Source organism: Otolemur garnettii, unplaced genomic scaffold, assembly GCF_000181295.1.
Source record: "Otolemur garnettii isolate 467f Iridium unplaced genomic scaffold, OtoGar3 scaffold00005, whole genome shotgun sequence".
In the NCBI taxonomy this organism is placed as follows: domain Eukaryota; kingdom Metazoa; phylum Chordata; class Mammalia; order Primates; family Galagidae; genus Otolemur; species Otolemur garnettii.
In genome coordinates this window covers 20,096,942-20,112,319 of record NW_003852400.1, presented here as the reverse complement: position 1 = coordinate 20,112,319, position 15,378 = coordinate 20,096,942, and the positions used below count along the sequence as shown (strand labels likewise).

Genomic DNA, 15,378 nt, shown 5'->3' with positions numbered 1-15,378 from the left:
AAGGGATCCTCCTGCCTCACCCTCCCGAGTTGCTAGGACTACAGGTGCACACCACTTGGCTCAGATGTATATTATACAGTTCTATTCCTGCTTTTGTTCTCATATATTGTGAACCTGTCCCCTATCACTAGCAATTTTCATTTTAGACGCACTGTATTTTATCTAAGCCTTCCCTTCTTGTTGTCCATTCAGGTTCCTCCTCCCTAACCTTCTCCAGGCTTACATTTCTTACATGTGGGAGGGACACCCTCCTACAAAAGGTATGGCTCACGGCTAGGCACTGTGGCTCATGCCTGTAATCCTAGCACTCTGGCAGGCTGAGGCATGACAATTGCTTGTGCTCAGGAGTTTAAGACCAGACTTAACAAGAGTGAGAGCAGTCTCTACTAAAAATAGAAAAATAGGTAGGCATTGTGGAGGGCACCTGTAGTCCCAGCTACTCAAGAGGCTGAGGCAGCAGGATCACTTGAGGCCAGGAGTTTGAGGTTGCAGTGAGTTATGCTAATACCACAGTACTATAGCCTGGACAACAGCGTGAGACTCTGTCTCAAAGAGAGGAAAAGAAAAAAAAGGTGTGGCACAGATATCTGGTGTGAAGTAAGCAGCACAGTTCTTTTTTTTTTTTTTTTTGAGACAGAGCCTCAAGCTGTCCCCCTGGGTAGAGTGCCGTGGCTTTACAGCTCACAGCAACCTCCAACTCCTGGGCTCAAGCGAGTCTCCTGCCTCCGCCTCCCAAGTAGCTGGGCCTACAGGCGCCCACCACAACGCCCGGCTATTTTTTTTGGTTGCAGCCGTCATTGTTGTTTGGTGGGTCCGGGCTGGGGATTCAAACCCGCCACCTTAGGTGTACATGGCTGGCGCCTTAGCCGGTTGAGCTATAGGCGCCAAGCCAGCAGCACAGTTCTTAAAACATACCCAGGGCAGCTAAATAAAATCCACAAAAATGCCTCTGCCTTTCCTGAGGCATGACATAAACTTTGTCCTGAGCATTTATTCTGTCCCTATGGATACATAACACACATACACAAAACGCACAGGATTTCCCCCATTGTTTATATGATTCCACCTACTTATGCCTGGAATGGAATTGATTCAAATTTTATGATGGGAAACTTAGACCTGGAAAATCCTTTCACAGCTGAGAACCAGAATGGTTTAAGATAATTTTTTTTTTAAATACTTATGTTAAGCTTTATTTATGTAAGAGAAATTATCTTAAAAACATCACTTTAAAACAATCTTAGAAACAACCTACACTAATCCAGAATATAACAATTTTAAATTCTATTTGAGTTGACTATTCACAATAGAATTTGAAGTATAAGCCAAAGTTAGTATAATCTATTATTAGCTAAAAGACCAACAAGCATTTTAGTTAACAGTATTTAATTTGGACTCCAAGCATCTCCCATAAGCAAGGGCTAGGGTAGTGCCATGGGAGTTACAGAGTGAATAAAACACAGCATCCCTGTCCTCCAAGCAACACAGGGATAAGAGTGGGAACTCAAATGTAATGACAGGGTAGAGACTTCAAGGAGCCATGGGAGGCCAGAAAGATCTCATGCAGAGAGACTTTGAGGGCCTGAAGAAAGGCCTTTGGTAAAGTTGGAGGAAATAGTATGAACAAGGGCTCAGAGCCAGGAAAAAGACAGTGCACCAGGGCAATATTTCAGTGAGAAAGGGGAGACCAGGACAGGACCACAGACTAGGACCACATCAGTGCAGGCCTCAGATAACAGGAGAAATTGAACCCGTAAGCAATGGGAGCCATCATGTTGGTTGAGGAAGTGAAAATCTACTCTAAAAGATACTACACAAGTACCAATTTATAAACAAATAGCTGGTTTTACACTGGTTTTTAAATATGTCCTCATTGTAATAAAGATCTTACATTAAATGTTCATTTTACCATCCTTTGCTTTTTCTAAAATCTATTACTTATTGATAAAGAATATCTGCTCCATTCTAAGTACTATAATATTGTTTTTTGGTTTCTATTTTAAAAATTTATTTTTATTTATTTATTTTTTTGAGACAGAGCCTCAAGCTGTCCCCCTGGGTAGAGTGCCGTGGCATCACAGCTCACAGCAACCTCCAACTCCTGGGCTCAAGCGAGTCTCCTGCCTCAGCCTCCCAAGTAGCTGGGACTATAGGCACCTGCTACAATGCCTGGCTATTTTTGGTTGCAGCCGTCATTGTTGTTTGGCGGGCCTGGGCTGGATTTGAACCCGCCACCTTAGGTGTATGTGGCTGGTGCCTTAGCCGCTTGAGCCACAGGCGCCTAGCCTATTTATCTATTTTTAAATAGAGTCTCGCTCTGTCACCTTGGGTAGAGTGCAGTGGTATCATAGCTCATAGCAACCTCAAGCACTTGGGCTTGAGCAATCCCCTCTTGCCTCAGCCTCCCCAGTAGTTGGAACTATAGGTGCCTGCCACCACACCAGGCCAGTTGTTCTGTTTTTAGTAGAGACAGGGTCTCAACTCTTGCTCAGGCTGGTCTCAAACTCCTGAGCTCAAGCAATCCACCTGCCTTGGCCTTCCAGAGTGCTAGGATTACAGATGTGAGCCACTAGGCCTAGCCTGGTTCTAGCCTGGTTCTGTTTTTAAATATCATTTTTGGGTAGAAAGCACTAAATTGTTTAAATGACATAAAATAATTCCAAAGCAAATACATAGTGAAAAATACATTTTATCCAAAAAATTTGAACATTGGCATTTACAAAGTTATTAACAATGTTATTTACAATCAGTTTTACTATAGCACCTGTGAACAGAGAAATGACTATTCACATGGAGCTATCTTTAGTTGCTTCTAACTCACAAACTCTGTGTAGAAATACAGTAACACTTAAGTCTGCCATAGCTCAAAATCATCGTGATCCACTTTGATTCTGACAAACCTACCTGGGGATGAAGAAGCTGACCGGGCTATAAATCCTGTGGTTTGGGAGGAGCGTCCTTTTGGCTCAAACAGTGAAGAGCTACTCTACTATAAAGATCAACTGAAAGAGTGTTTTTTTTTTCTTTTCTCTTTTTTTTTTTTGCAGTTTTTGGCCAGGGCCAGGTTTGAACCCACCACCGCAGGTATATGGGGCCGGCACCCTACTCCTTGAGCTACAGGTGCTGCCCTGCCTGAAAGAGTCGGGATGCCTGTTTGTGACACAAGAACTAGATGAAAGTTTTTAAAAACCTAGGCTGATAAAATCATCAACCACTTTCCTTACACTTACAGCAGCCAAAAGTCTGGCAGAACATTTTCTAAATGAGTAAATGAGGCCGTGTGGCTTCATGATCGATACTGTTGGTCACAGAAACATTTTATTTGATTAAGCGTTTGGTCAGGAATCCAAACTTTAATTAGTATATTCTTCTTTTCTTAGAAAAATACAATCCATTTTATGACTTCCTAGAAATAAATTATGGGAGGAAATAGACACTACCTGTTCCTAATATCTCCCTGGAAATGACAGTCTTGCTGGAGCAGACATACACATATAGAATGTAAAATTTAATTCCAAAATATTTTTCATGCTTGTCTAATCCTTTTAATTTTCTAAGTAGTTATAAATAATCTAATGGTTACTAGACAGTAGGGAAAAAACTTCTTCCATTTAAGAATTTCATGGAAAGAAGTATGTGATGTGGCCTGTGCTATAATAGTACAAATACAAAGTAACTGGAAATTCAGATTTAATTTGTTAATTACAAGTGATTAGCAACCGTTTCCTTAATGGTTATTGCAGGAGTCGGTCCAACATGAGTCCATATGTAGCCCTTCTCTGGTCTGGTGGGAACTGTGGGGAAAGGTGATGACCGTGACTTGAAATACTCAGAAGGTGCGTGACAAACAAATTCCAAGTATTCCATCTTCCTTGGAAGATCTTCCTCTGGCCCTAGAAGGGCGCCAATGGAAAGGTTAAACACATTTTGGAACATAGATAGCATTTTCGGAAAATGTTAAAATTCCTAAAGCCTGGGAGAGAAGACTCTAGGGGTGACCTGACATTAGCCCTTAAAACATGCATTACTCTGAAATTATTCTCCATCATCCTTTCTCCTTCTTTAACTGTTTAAGGCATGTGACATTCTCCCCCAAATAGTGACTCCACAGAGAAAGGATTCTAAAAATAAATCTGAACACTTCTATAGTGTTATTATGTGCCCACACTGTTCTAAGTACTTATATATACCAATACTTTGAATCCTTATAACACTGTGGTAGGTGCTATTATTATTTCCATTTTATATATGAGGAAAGTGAGGCAAGACAGATTAAGGACCCTGCCAAAGTCACACACAGCTGCTAAGTGGCAGAGCTGTAAACTCAGGTAGACTGGCTTAAATCTTTGTTCTGACCTCCAACAGGGATGAGCATCAGAATCTGGGTATTAGGAAGAGGTGGGAGAGGAGTCCTGGAGGTGATCTGGACACATCACCGCCTCTGCCAGGACTCTAACCCACAGATTAGGCAAGTGAAAGTCCACTGTTCGTTACATTTATCAGCAGAAAACCACAACTGTTTGGTCATGCAAAAACTTGATATGTAGGTGAGAACAACAGCAGTATGCTACTTGTCCCTGGAGTTCTCTCTGAAAAAGAAAAATTTATATGTTTTTTTCCTCAGGATGCAAAAGTAATGTATGCTCACTGCAGAAAGACTAGGAAGTTCAGGGTAACTTTAAAAATCGGAATACTTTCAAAATCGTATTAGCAATAACTTCTTGTGAGTCTACATCAAAAATTGTTTGTACGGCTTGGTACCTGTGGCTCAAGCAGCTAAGGCGCCAGCCACATACACCTAAGGTGGCGGGTTTGAATCCCCAGCCTGGGCCCACCAAACAACAATGATGGCTGCAACCAAAAAATGGCCAGGCGCTGTGGCGGGCGCCTGTAGTCCCAGCTACTTGGGAGGCTGAGACAGGAGACTTGCTTGAGCCCAGGAGTTGGAGGTTGCTGTGAGCGTGATGCCATGGCACTCTACCCAGGGGGTAGTGAGGCTCCATCTCACAAAAAAAAAAAAAAAAAGAATTGTTTGTACCACAACTTTTGGAAGCATTGAAATCAACAAAAGCACAGTGGCTGCCATTTCAACCATCAACGTAGACAGCATATATGATATGCTGTACAAGGTCTAGGATGACTGTGTGGCAGGCAGAGGGAGGCATATCGAGACTTTGGAAGATTTTAGAAATAATTGGAATCGTTCTTTTAGATAATATTTTTGAATACATTTTTATAGGTAATCTAAATAACTTAGTTCCTGAGCAATAAATTATTTTAGTATAGTTTAACCCTGGGTCATTCATTTGGGAATCTTATCTATATCACTTTTTAGTAGGTATACATTGATCTAACTTAAAATAACTGGTAGCATTCAAACTCCAGCTTTATAAAATGCCTCTCACATTTTCTATAAAGCTCTTTATCTTTTTCTTTTTTGAGACAGAGTCTCACTTTGTCACCCCTGGTAGAGTGCAGTGGCTTCACTGTAGCTCACCGGAATCTCAAACTCCTGGGCTGAAGTGATACTCTTCCCTCAGCCTCCCATGTAGCTGGGACTACAGGCATGCCATCAGGCCTAACTAATTTTTCTATTTTTAGTAGAGATAGGTCTTGCTTTTGTGTTAGTTGGTCTTGAACTCCTGAGCTCAAGCGATACTCCTGCCCCAGCCTCCCAGAGTCCTAGGATTATAGGCGTGAGCACTGTGCCCAGTCTGCTGTGATGTTTTTATACAGGCACAATGTACATTAAGTGAATCAGGGTAATTGGGGCATCCATCATGCCAGACATTTAACATTTCTTTGTGTTAGGAACATTATAATTCTACTCTTCTAGTTATTTTAAAGTATGCCCTAACTTTATAGTCACTTTGTTGTGCTATCAAATATTGGCCACTCTATATTTTTTATCCATTAACTATCCTCACTTTACACCTCCCTCCCCATCTCTGATAATCATCTTTCTACCCTCTGCTGTTGTTCTCACCTATGTATATCGATTTTTTTTAGTATGTATGAGTGAGAATACACAAGATTTGTCTTTCTGTGCTTTGAAGCCCTAACTTCTTATGTGATAGTAATTGGAGATGGGACACTCAGGAAGGTAATTAAGGTTAAATGAAGTAAAAACCTGGGGCCCTAACCCGATAGGACTAATGTCCTTACGAGACACCAGAAAGCTCTCTCTCCAGGTGCACACTCTGAGGAAAGGCCATGTTAGGATACAGCAAGGAGGTGGCCATCTACAAGCCAGGAAGAAAGCCCTCACCCAGAAACCAATTTTGCCCAGACCTTCTTCTTGGACTTCAGCCTCCAGAACTGAGAGAAAATAAATTTCTGTTGTTCAAGCCATCCAGTCTGCGGCATTTTGCCATGGCAGCCCAAGCCAACTAGTACATTCTTTTACATAACACCGCAGAATTAACTAAGTTCAAGAGCCCACACCACTTGCCAAACCTACCTATGATATAGGATGCGGGATCAAACTGGTCTCTGGGGCTAGAGAGAGTGGGGATCAGCCACGTCAGGGCCGCACTCTTCTCACAGTACTGGTCCTGGATGAAGCCTCGGATCTGAGCATAGTACGGCTTTCCATCTTGTTCGTCAATCACAGAAACAACATCACCAATCTGGTAATATACTCCCTGAGGGAAATAGAAGATAGTCCCATATTTAAAACAAAAATAGAATAGTACTATAGTTATAAATGAAACTTCCTTAATATGAAAGCAAGTTTTCAAGGTAGTCAATAAAAGGTCTTAGAGATGGTCTAATAAATATATATGCATATATGTGTGTGTGTGTGTGTGTGTGTATATATATATATATATATATATTTCTTTTTTTTTTTTTTGAGACAGAGTCTCACTATGTTGCCCTGGACAGAGTGCTGTTGCTCACAGCAACCTCAAACTCTTGGGCTCAGGCGATTCTCCTGCCTCAGCCTCCTGAGTAGATGGGTATTGTTTATATTTTTGATGCCAATTTCTGAAGTTGTTTCAACTTTGAAAAAATTATATACAAACACACATGTGATTATATGATAATTTACATCTGGGAAAAACATTTTTTCATCATTTTTATATCACAGCAATATTATCCCTACTTTTAAAAACAGACTATAACTTTTTTAGAGCAGTGTTAGGTTCATAATAAAATTGAGCAAAAGATACAGAGATTTCCCATATGTGCCCTTCCCCCACCCAGGCATAGCCTCCTCCCTTGTCAATCAGCATCCTCCTCAGAGGGTACACCTGTTACAACTGAGGACCTGTGCTGACACAACACTGTCGCACAAGACGACAGTTCACATCAGTGTTCACTGATGGTGCTGTGTATCCTGTGAGTCTGGGCAAATGTATAATGATATAATGATGTGCATACACCATTATAGTATCATACAGAGTAGCTTCACTGCCCTAAAAATCCTCTCTGCTCCACACTATCCCTACCTTGTTAACCAGTCATGATGCTGTGACTTGCTGAAAGCCATATGAGGCACAGACTGCAGCTGAGGCTCCTGTATCAGCTCAGCAGTCTTTTTCAGTACTGTCTTGAAAATCTGTGTTTACCTGGTAAAAATGTGCTCTACACACTTCCCTCCCCAACTGTCCATTCAAAGAAAATGAATTGAAACTAAAAGAAATGAGAAACTCTTCGGATCATTATTAGTATTCAGTGTGTGTTTACCCTCGATTTGCCATCCATCTCCCAGACCCCTGCTGTCTGTCTCTTCTACTCCCCATTCAGTTTCATATCCTCCTAAGAGACGATACTGGTACCTTTCGCGTTTGTGTTTTATTCATTTCCTGCTCCACTGTATATCCAACTAATCTGCGTATGTCCTGTGTTTAAACCTTCCTGATGCCTCTGCCATCCCATGTCCTCGTCCCTGATCTTGAACTGGAGATACTCTCTCCTTTGAACATCCACAACAGCCGACTGAAATCTTCACGATACTCAGCACTTCCTTAAATGAATGTAGTTGTCAGAAGCACACTGTCATTGACTGTGGGGATATGTAATTCATTGCTGCTACCCCAGAAGCAAGGCCTTCACAGCTGGTAAAGCCTCAGGGTTGTGTACCTCACCCATAAAACGATTCTGAGGAAGTATTTCCAGTGACTGAGCTGCCACATGAGCACCTGATAGGCCAGGAGTTTCCCCCGGAGGACCTTATCCATGTATCTGAAGTGACCGTCACCCTACATCACTCTGAACAAGTCTAATTAACGCAGGTCACAGTGTACTAACTGTTGGCTCCTACCCATCACCAGTTGGTCCTTCATCCCAGCCACTACTCTGAAGTTCTATGTTGTTTATCACATTAAGTTTGCATTTATGGGCTTGGTGCCTGTGGCTCAATCGGCTAAGCGCCAGCCACATACACCTAAGGTGGCGGGTTCGAATCCCCAGCCCAGGCCCGCCAAACAACAATGATGGCTGCAACCAAAAAATGGCCGGGCGTTGTGGCAGGCGCCTGTAGTCCCAGCTACTTGGAAGGCTGAGGCAGGAGACTCGCTTGAGCCCAGGAGTTGGAGGTTGCGGTGAGCTGTGATGTCATAGCACTCTACCCAGGGGGACAGCTTGAAGCTCCGTCTCAAAAAAAAGTTTGCATTTACGTTTTGCTTTGTTCAATATATCACAGGCACTGAAAAGAATGGTGAATAATTATTACTCTGAAACACAGAGTAGCACGCAAGCAGTTAACACACTAACACCTTAACACCACTTCTGGACTTAATCTGGAAACTGCATGTTTAGCTGTGAAGGTACCACGCAAATCTGAAGATGTGATGATCATCTTCACTATTCACTAAGTACCTACTCCAAAAAGTGCCTGACAGATATGATTTCACTTGACCCACTGAGGTAGTTACTATTCACTGTTATGCAGATGAAAACATTATAGAGAGGTTGGTCCTAATCACACAGCCAGTCACTTGCTAAAGCAGTGACAGCAGGAACGGAACTCTAGGCTTAGGCTCTGGTACCCGACTACCCCACTCTATGACGTGCTGACTATATGACCTTGGAAAAGTTAATAAACCTCTTTGATCTTACTGTCCTCATCCAGAAAATGGGCATAATAGTACCCACCTCACAGAGTGGACTGAATGAAATAAAGCATGTAAAATGCTCAGTGCCTGATCCACAGCAAGCTCAAACTAAATTTTAGCCATTTTATTACTGACAATTTATGAAATGCTGAAAATACAGGAGAGACATTTGCCTGTGTACAGACCGTTTTTGACCATACAGGTTGTAGGCTAAAAAAAAAAAATACACTCAAGGGCATAATCACTTGCGTTTCCCAGTGTCTGGTCCACTTGGATCAGGTATAAAGCACTCTAAGTGGCAGTTTAGACCCACAAACACCAAACAGCCTTTAATGACTGCTGCCAGGCCCAGAGGTTTTTCTGACAACAGCTACTTTCCTAAGATTTCCAAGTTTACAAATAACAGTGTATCACTTCTCTCAATGAAGCAGCAGATGTCCATGGGCTTTGGCCCCAGGAAACCGGACCTTTGCATTCTTCTCTGGAAACATCTTGGATTCTCTCACCATGGACTTACAGTAAGTTTCAATCCCCAATACTGTCCCTATTCCTGTCATCTCTGCTTAAAGGTATTTTACAATCTCTTTACAATCATTTTACATTTACAATTTTGCCCATTAGACATCCCAGTCTACATCCTCTACTAGTCTAAATCCTCCTTCTGGCTTCCTCACCCTTCAGTGCCATCACATTGACTAAGACAGCTTAGTTCTTCATGTCTCCATACTATACATTAGCATTCTAAGAACAATTTCTGCAAACTACAGTAAAAAAATACCTAAGCCCCTCATATCATATTTCAGTAGGCAACTCCTCCTTCTACTCCAGATGTGGCTAGGACATTTCATAACAGTTACATACCGGGGAGAATAGCTTAGAAGGGACAAAAGCATAATCACACCTTATACAAATATAGAATAAGAGACCTTTAGAATAATCCAACATTTTAGCAGCATATTATACAGTAAGCCCAATTCTTCCTTCGGTAACTCTATAGAAGCTTACCTTGTAGAAGATTGATTCTGCAGTGATTATGGTGGACACTGACTCTGGAGCTTTGATGGGCTATGAAAAAAAGTAAAAACATCAGCACAGTCATAGTATGTAAGCGTGCATAGGCATTGTCCCAGCCCCATCCAAGATTCAGTCATTTGAGAAATACTAAAATTTGTTGTTTGATCTTACAAAGTGAAAAATTATCTTCTTGAAGACATTTCCTGTCTCAATTATGGAACTGTGACCCTCCACATCAATTTTTTAGCAATCCTGAATTAAGGCTTTAGGAATTTTCTTGGGAGTTCTTTGAAATTTGCCATCTTCCAATAATGGCAAACTTTGAAATCCCTTCTAAATCTGCAATACACACTTCTGTGCCACAAGGTAGTGGCTAGGCCTCTCCAAATCTGTCCTACTTGACACCAGCTTTGAAGGGGTTGCAGAGATATGATGAAATAATTGCAGATTAACACAGTCCATTGTACTTAAAAGGAATGTATGTGATACAAATAAAAACAAATGAACATTTAACATGTTTTGTCTGGTCAAATGTCTGAATTATAAAAGCTTCAAATTAGGGATAACTATTCTCAATAAGATTGTCATCTGCACAACAGTCTACTGCAGGGGCATTCTATATTTTATACACATAAACGAATATGTCCATCTTCAGAAATGTCACTTGCTAGTGAATGAAGCAATCCTGTTCTGAAGGGAAAGAATATCATACTGAGGCTTAAAGAAATAGTCTACAGAGTATTGTCCACTGTGTCTACAGTAACAGTGAGAACTTATTGCAAAAAAGGTGCTTTGACTACTCCTGCATGTCCTTCAACAATCTTTTTTTTTTTTTTAAGAGACAGAGTCTCATTTTGTTGCCCTGGGTAGAGTGCTGTAGCGTCATAGCTCATAGCAACCTCCAGCCCTTGGGCTTAGGCGATTCTCTTGTCTCAGCCTCCCAGCACAACACCCAGCTTTTTTTGTTGTTGTTAGTTTTACAGGGGACCTGCCACTCTCAGTATATAGGGCCAGTGCCCTATTTACTGAGCCACAGGTACTGCCCTCAACAATTTTCTTATTGCAGAAAAAATAAAGAAGGTTTAGACAAATTTTTAATTCTTTTTTTTCTTTTTGAGGCCGTCTCAAGCTGTTGCCCTGGAGTGCCATGGCATCACAGCTCACAGTAACCTCAAACTCCTGGGCTTAAGTGATTCTCTGGCCTCAGCCTACCAAGTAGCTGGGACTACAGGCGCCCGCCACAACGCCCAGCTATTTTTTTTTTTGGTTGTAGTTGTCATTGTTGTTTGGCAGGCCCAGGCTGGATTCAAACCTGCCAGCTCCTGTGTTATGTGGCTGGTGCCCTAGCCACTTGAGCTGAACTACAGGTGCTAAGCCAAAATTTTTAATTCATATTCATCAAATTTATAATCTATTCTCTGGGCCTGTAACAACAGAAGAATATGGGATGATGAGTTCCAGTACTATTATTTACTTAGATCTTTAAAGAATGAAAAAAAAGTTTTCCAGGTATAGCTGGTCGTCTGAAGAACCATAATCTCTCTTATTCCTTTGCACAGAGAACCCAATAAAATGGGTTTAAGGCTGATGTTTCCTTTAAATTCATATTTATATTTTCAAGAGAAGGGGAAGCTAAAAAAAAAAAAAGAGAGAAAGAGTATCATTAACTTTATAAACAGTGAGTCTCTTGCAATAAGAGCTCTTTCCCTTTGGGGAGTCTGGACCACTCCCCAGCATACTGCAGAAGAGTTTCCAAGGGAAGAGTCCACAAAGGTGAGAAATGAAGGCGGCGGCAGGACACACTACACACAAAATCATTACAGTAAAAGGCATTGTGCATAATCATCTTACATTTTTTAATTTAAAAATATGTCTTCTCCCTTTTCCTTTAGTAGAAACTTTCTTTTCAGCAGCTGGAGTAGATTTGTATTTAGTGTTTCTGAGCCGAGCAGACCTCCTGTGAATTTCCTGCTTACTCTGTTACATAAAGAACAAAAAGAGAAAGAAATAAAAACTGTAGAAAGTTTGCTGCCCCAATACAACCATCTTACATGGATCCCAGCTTTATGTACTTTATAAAGTCATTTAACGAATACTTAATGCTGTGTTTTAAAACGATGACATAATATCCTACTTAATAACATGATACATAACAGAAACAATCTTTATTAACAGGGAAAAGGTGCAGGGCCTACAACACTGGCTGCATGACCCTGTTTAAGACTGTGTACGCACTGGTCTCTTGAGATGCCTGGTTGCTCCTACCCCAAATATTACAATGGGCAATTTCTGAAGGGCTTTTAAGTTTCTTGCTTCTTTATGCTCTGAATTTCTCACAATAAAAAAGAGATGCTTAGGAATGGACCAAACCAGTGCAGCCCTCCGCAGGTGAGGAGGGGCGTCCGGGTCCCGCAGGCTGTGCAGGCGATCCGGGCAGCCCGCGCCCGCCCGCTCCTCGCCGGCCCGGCCTCGGCCAGCCTCGCGCCCGGACAGCCCCGGGGGCGGGCGGGGCCCAAGGAGCTCACCTGCTTGCCGCCCCCGCCCCCGTTGCTCTGTGGAGGGGTGGCCGAGGTGCTGGCAAAGGTCGCCGCGCCGAAGCCGCCGCTGCCGCCGCCGCTGCCCCCCGTCCCGCCGGCCGCCCCTGAGCCGGCGCCCCCGCCGCCCGCGCCGCCCCGGCCAGTGCAGTGGTGGCAGAGGATTTCCCCCTGCGGGCCCTTCTTCCACATGGACGAGGACGTGGTCTTGCAGACGCTGCAGGTGGGCTTCAGGCCCAGCGGCATGGTGGCCGGCTCGGGCGGCCCCCGCGGGCGCAGGGACACGGGAATGGCGGACGCTGGCCCGGCCGCCCGCTGGCCGGCCCGCCTAAACCGGCGACAGGAGGAGCGGCGAGGCGCCGAGCGGTCAGCCCAGGGACTGGGCCCTGGCCGCTGCCCCCTGGAGGCGGAAAGCAGGTCGGACCGGCTCCGCGCCCAGCCCCAGACCCTGCCCCCGGAGGCCGCTGCGCCAGCAGGCGGAACCCGGGCGGGGCCCGGCCTGCGGGACGCCCGAGCGCGGCCGCAGATGCTTCCGTCGGTGGGCGGGGCCACGCGGGCCGCCTGACCGGAAGAGCGGTACCCAGTGTTTGGGTGCTCGCTGCAGTTCCACTTGCTGTCGCTGAGCGGCGGGGTTGTCAAACTTTTGGGGTTTAAGGAGTCGACTTGCCAGGTAAAATGTAGGACGCCCAGTTAAGGTGCATTAAACATAAACAACAGATAATTTTTTTAGCATGAATGTGACCGATGGCATAATCGTTGTTCGTCCAAAATGCATAATTACCTGGGAGTCCTGCATTTTTATTTGCTCAATCTGGCATTTCTATTCAGGACTCCTTTACACATTCTTAAGAATTGCAATTTAGGCTTGGCACCTGTGGTACAGTGGATAGAGCGCCAGCCACAGACACCGGGGCTGGCAGGTTCGAGCCTGGCCCAGGTCCAGCTAAACAACAATGACTACTGCAACCAAAAAATAGCTGGACTTTGTGGTAGGCGCCCGTAGTCCCAGCTACTTGGGAGGTTGAGGCAAGAGAATCACTTAAGTCCGAGAGTTTGAGGTTGCTGTGAGCTGTGATGCTACCGCACTCTACAGAGGGCGACATAGTGAGACTCTGTATTTTAATTTATACACTATGTCTCCGAATATTTTTGCTTATGTGGATTATATCCATGAACATTTATGTATTCAAAGTAAAAATGCAGTCAGTTTACAGCCTAAGTGTCAAGCGGACACTCCTTAGACATTGGGTGACATCATTATATATGCCGGTGAGAAAATGAGAGTGGAAAAGGTAAATAACTGGGTTAGCATTGTTGGAAAACAATTTTGACTCTGAGGACCGCCTGCAAAGGTCTTGAGATCCAACAATTGACAACCGACTGAACTAGGAAGGCGCTTGATTTGGAACCAGATCGCTACTGTTAATGTCCGCAGTCAGAATGGGCCTCGCTGGAGAAACAGGACCCTCCTCAGCCGCGCTGGGTAGAGCAGTGGTTGCAAACCCTCTTCATGACCTTGAGTTTTCTAGACGTGGTATCCTAGGAGATAGATCGTGATGAATATGTTGGGTTGGGGGAAGAAACGTGCATTAAATGCCTGTAGTGAAATCTCACTTAGTGCTGATAACACCTGTGGACGGAGGTCCTAGCCCTGTTTAACTGTTATCAGGCATCACTGGAGTACTGCAGTCTGGACTGGCTGCGGTCACAGCACCTGCTCTCGGCACCACCTCTTGGCTTTCCATAGCCTCTAGGGGCGTGGCTCAGTCTTCCGGCTCTGAGTCCAGGTTTCCTCAACAGTGAAACAAAGTGACTTTTGGCCAGGCGCGGGCGCTGTGGCGGGCGCCTGTAGTCCCAGCTATTCGGGAGGCTGAGACAAAAGAATCACTTGAACCCGAGAGTTTGAGGTTGCTGTGAGCTGTGATGGAACAGTACTCTACCGAGGGCCACAAAGTGAGACTCTGTCTCAAAAATAAATAAATAAATAAATAAATAAATAAAATGGTAGATAAGATTGTGGCCTAACAGCTTCTATCAGTCTTTATTTTCTTTATAAAGCCTCCCATGAATGTAAAAATATTAAATAAAATTTATATATTCTCTCTTGTTCATCTGTCCTATGCTAATTTAATTCTCAGCCCAGCCATAGAACCTAGGAGGCTAGAAGGAAGTTTTTCTTCTCCTACAATGCACTCTATGAGGAAATCTAGGGACTGAGTTCCATGCTCCTCCATGTATCTGTCTGCCACAGAGTAGCTCTCCCTGCACCTCATCTGCAAGTGCTCTCTCATTCACTGAGAACTTCCACTCCTGGCTCACCAGCTCCCTGGCTACTATAGGACACCCTTCTGGGTGAGGTCAGCATTCACAAATACAGTTGTCCCTCAGTATCTGTGACAGACTGGTTTCAAAACCCTTCAGGAAGCCAAAATCCACATGTGCTCAAGTCCCTATATAAAATGATGTAGTGTTTGCATATAAACTCTAGATTACTGATAATACCTAACACAATGTAAATACTATATAAATAGTTGTTACACTGCATTGTCTTTTCATATTTTTATTTTTGCACCGTTCTTTTGCATTTGTATTTCTTCAAATACGTTCCATCTGTGGTTGGTCAAATCTGTGGCTACCACAGGATGACAGTATAACCACCCAACACCCATCATGTCCAAACCTCCTCATCCCATCCTTTTTTTTTTTTTTTTTTGAGACAAGAGTCTCACTTTGTCACCCTGGTAGAGTGCTGTGGCATCACAGCTCACAGC

At 43.6% G+C, this 15,378-nt stretch overlaps 1 protein-coding gene across 1 annotated transcript; it reads right to left on the bottom strand.

Moving 5' to 3' along the window:
- Positions 1-3,067: 3,067 nt before the first annotated feature.
- GATAD1 (GATA zinc finger domain containing 1) lies at positions 3,068-13,083 on the bottom strand. The gene is made up of 5 exons (XM_003782662.3): positions 12,599-13,083; positions 11,925-12,050; positions 10,065-10,124; positions 6,461-6,644; positions 3,068-3,893 (listed from the first exon to the last, which is right to left on the bottom strand). Exons 1-5 carry the CDS (start codon positions 12,851-12,853, stop codon positions 3,703-3,705), a joined length of 816 nt encoding a protein of 271 aa, XP_003782710.1. The 5' UTR covers positions 12,854-13,083; the 3' UTR covers positions 3,068-3,702.
- Positions 13,084-15,378: the final 2,295 nt, after the last annotated feature.

Coding starts and splice junctions, on each gene's coding strand:
- GATAD1 (XM_003782662.3), bottom strand. CDS start 12,853: ATGCCGCTGGGCCTGAAGCCCACCTGCAGCGTCTGCAAGACCACGTCC. Junction 12,051..12,598: donor GGGGCGGGGGCGGCAAGCAG/GTGAGCTCCTTG, acceptor TTTATGTAACAG/AGTAAGCAGGAAATTCACAG. Junction 10,125..11,924: donor ATATTTTTAAATTAAAAAAT/GTAAGATGATTA, acceptor TTTTTTTCATAG/CCCATCAAAGCTCCAGAGTC.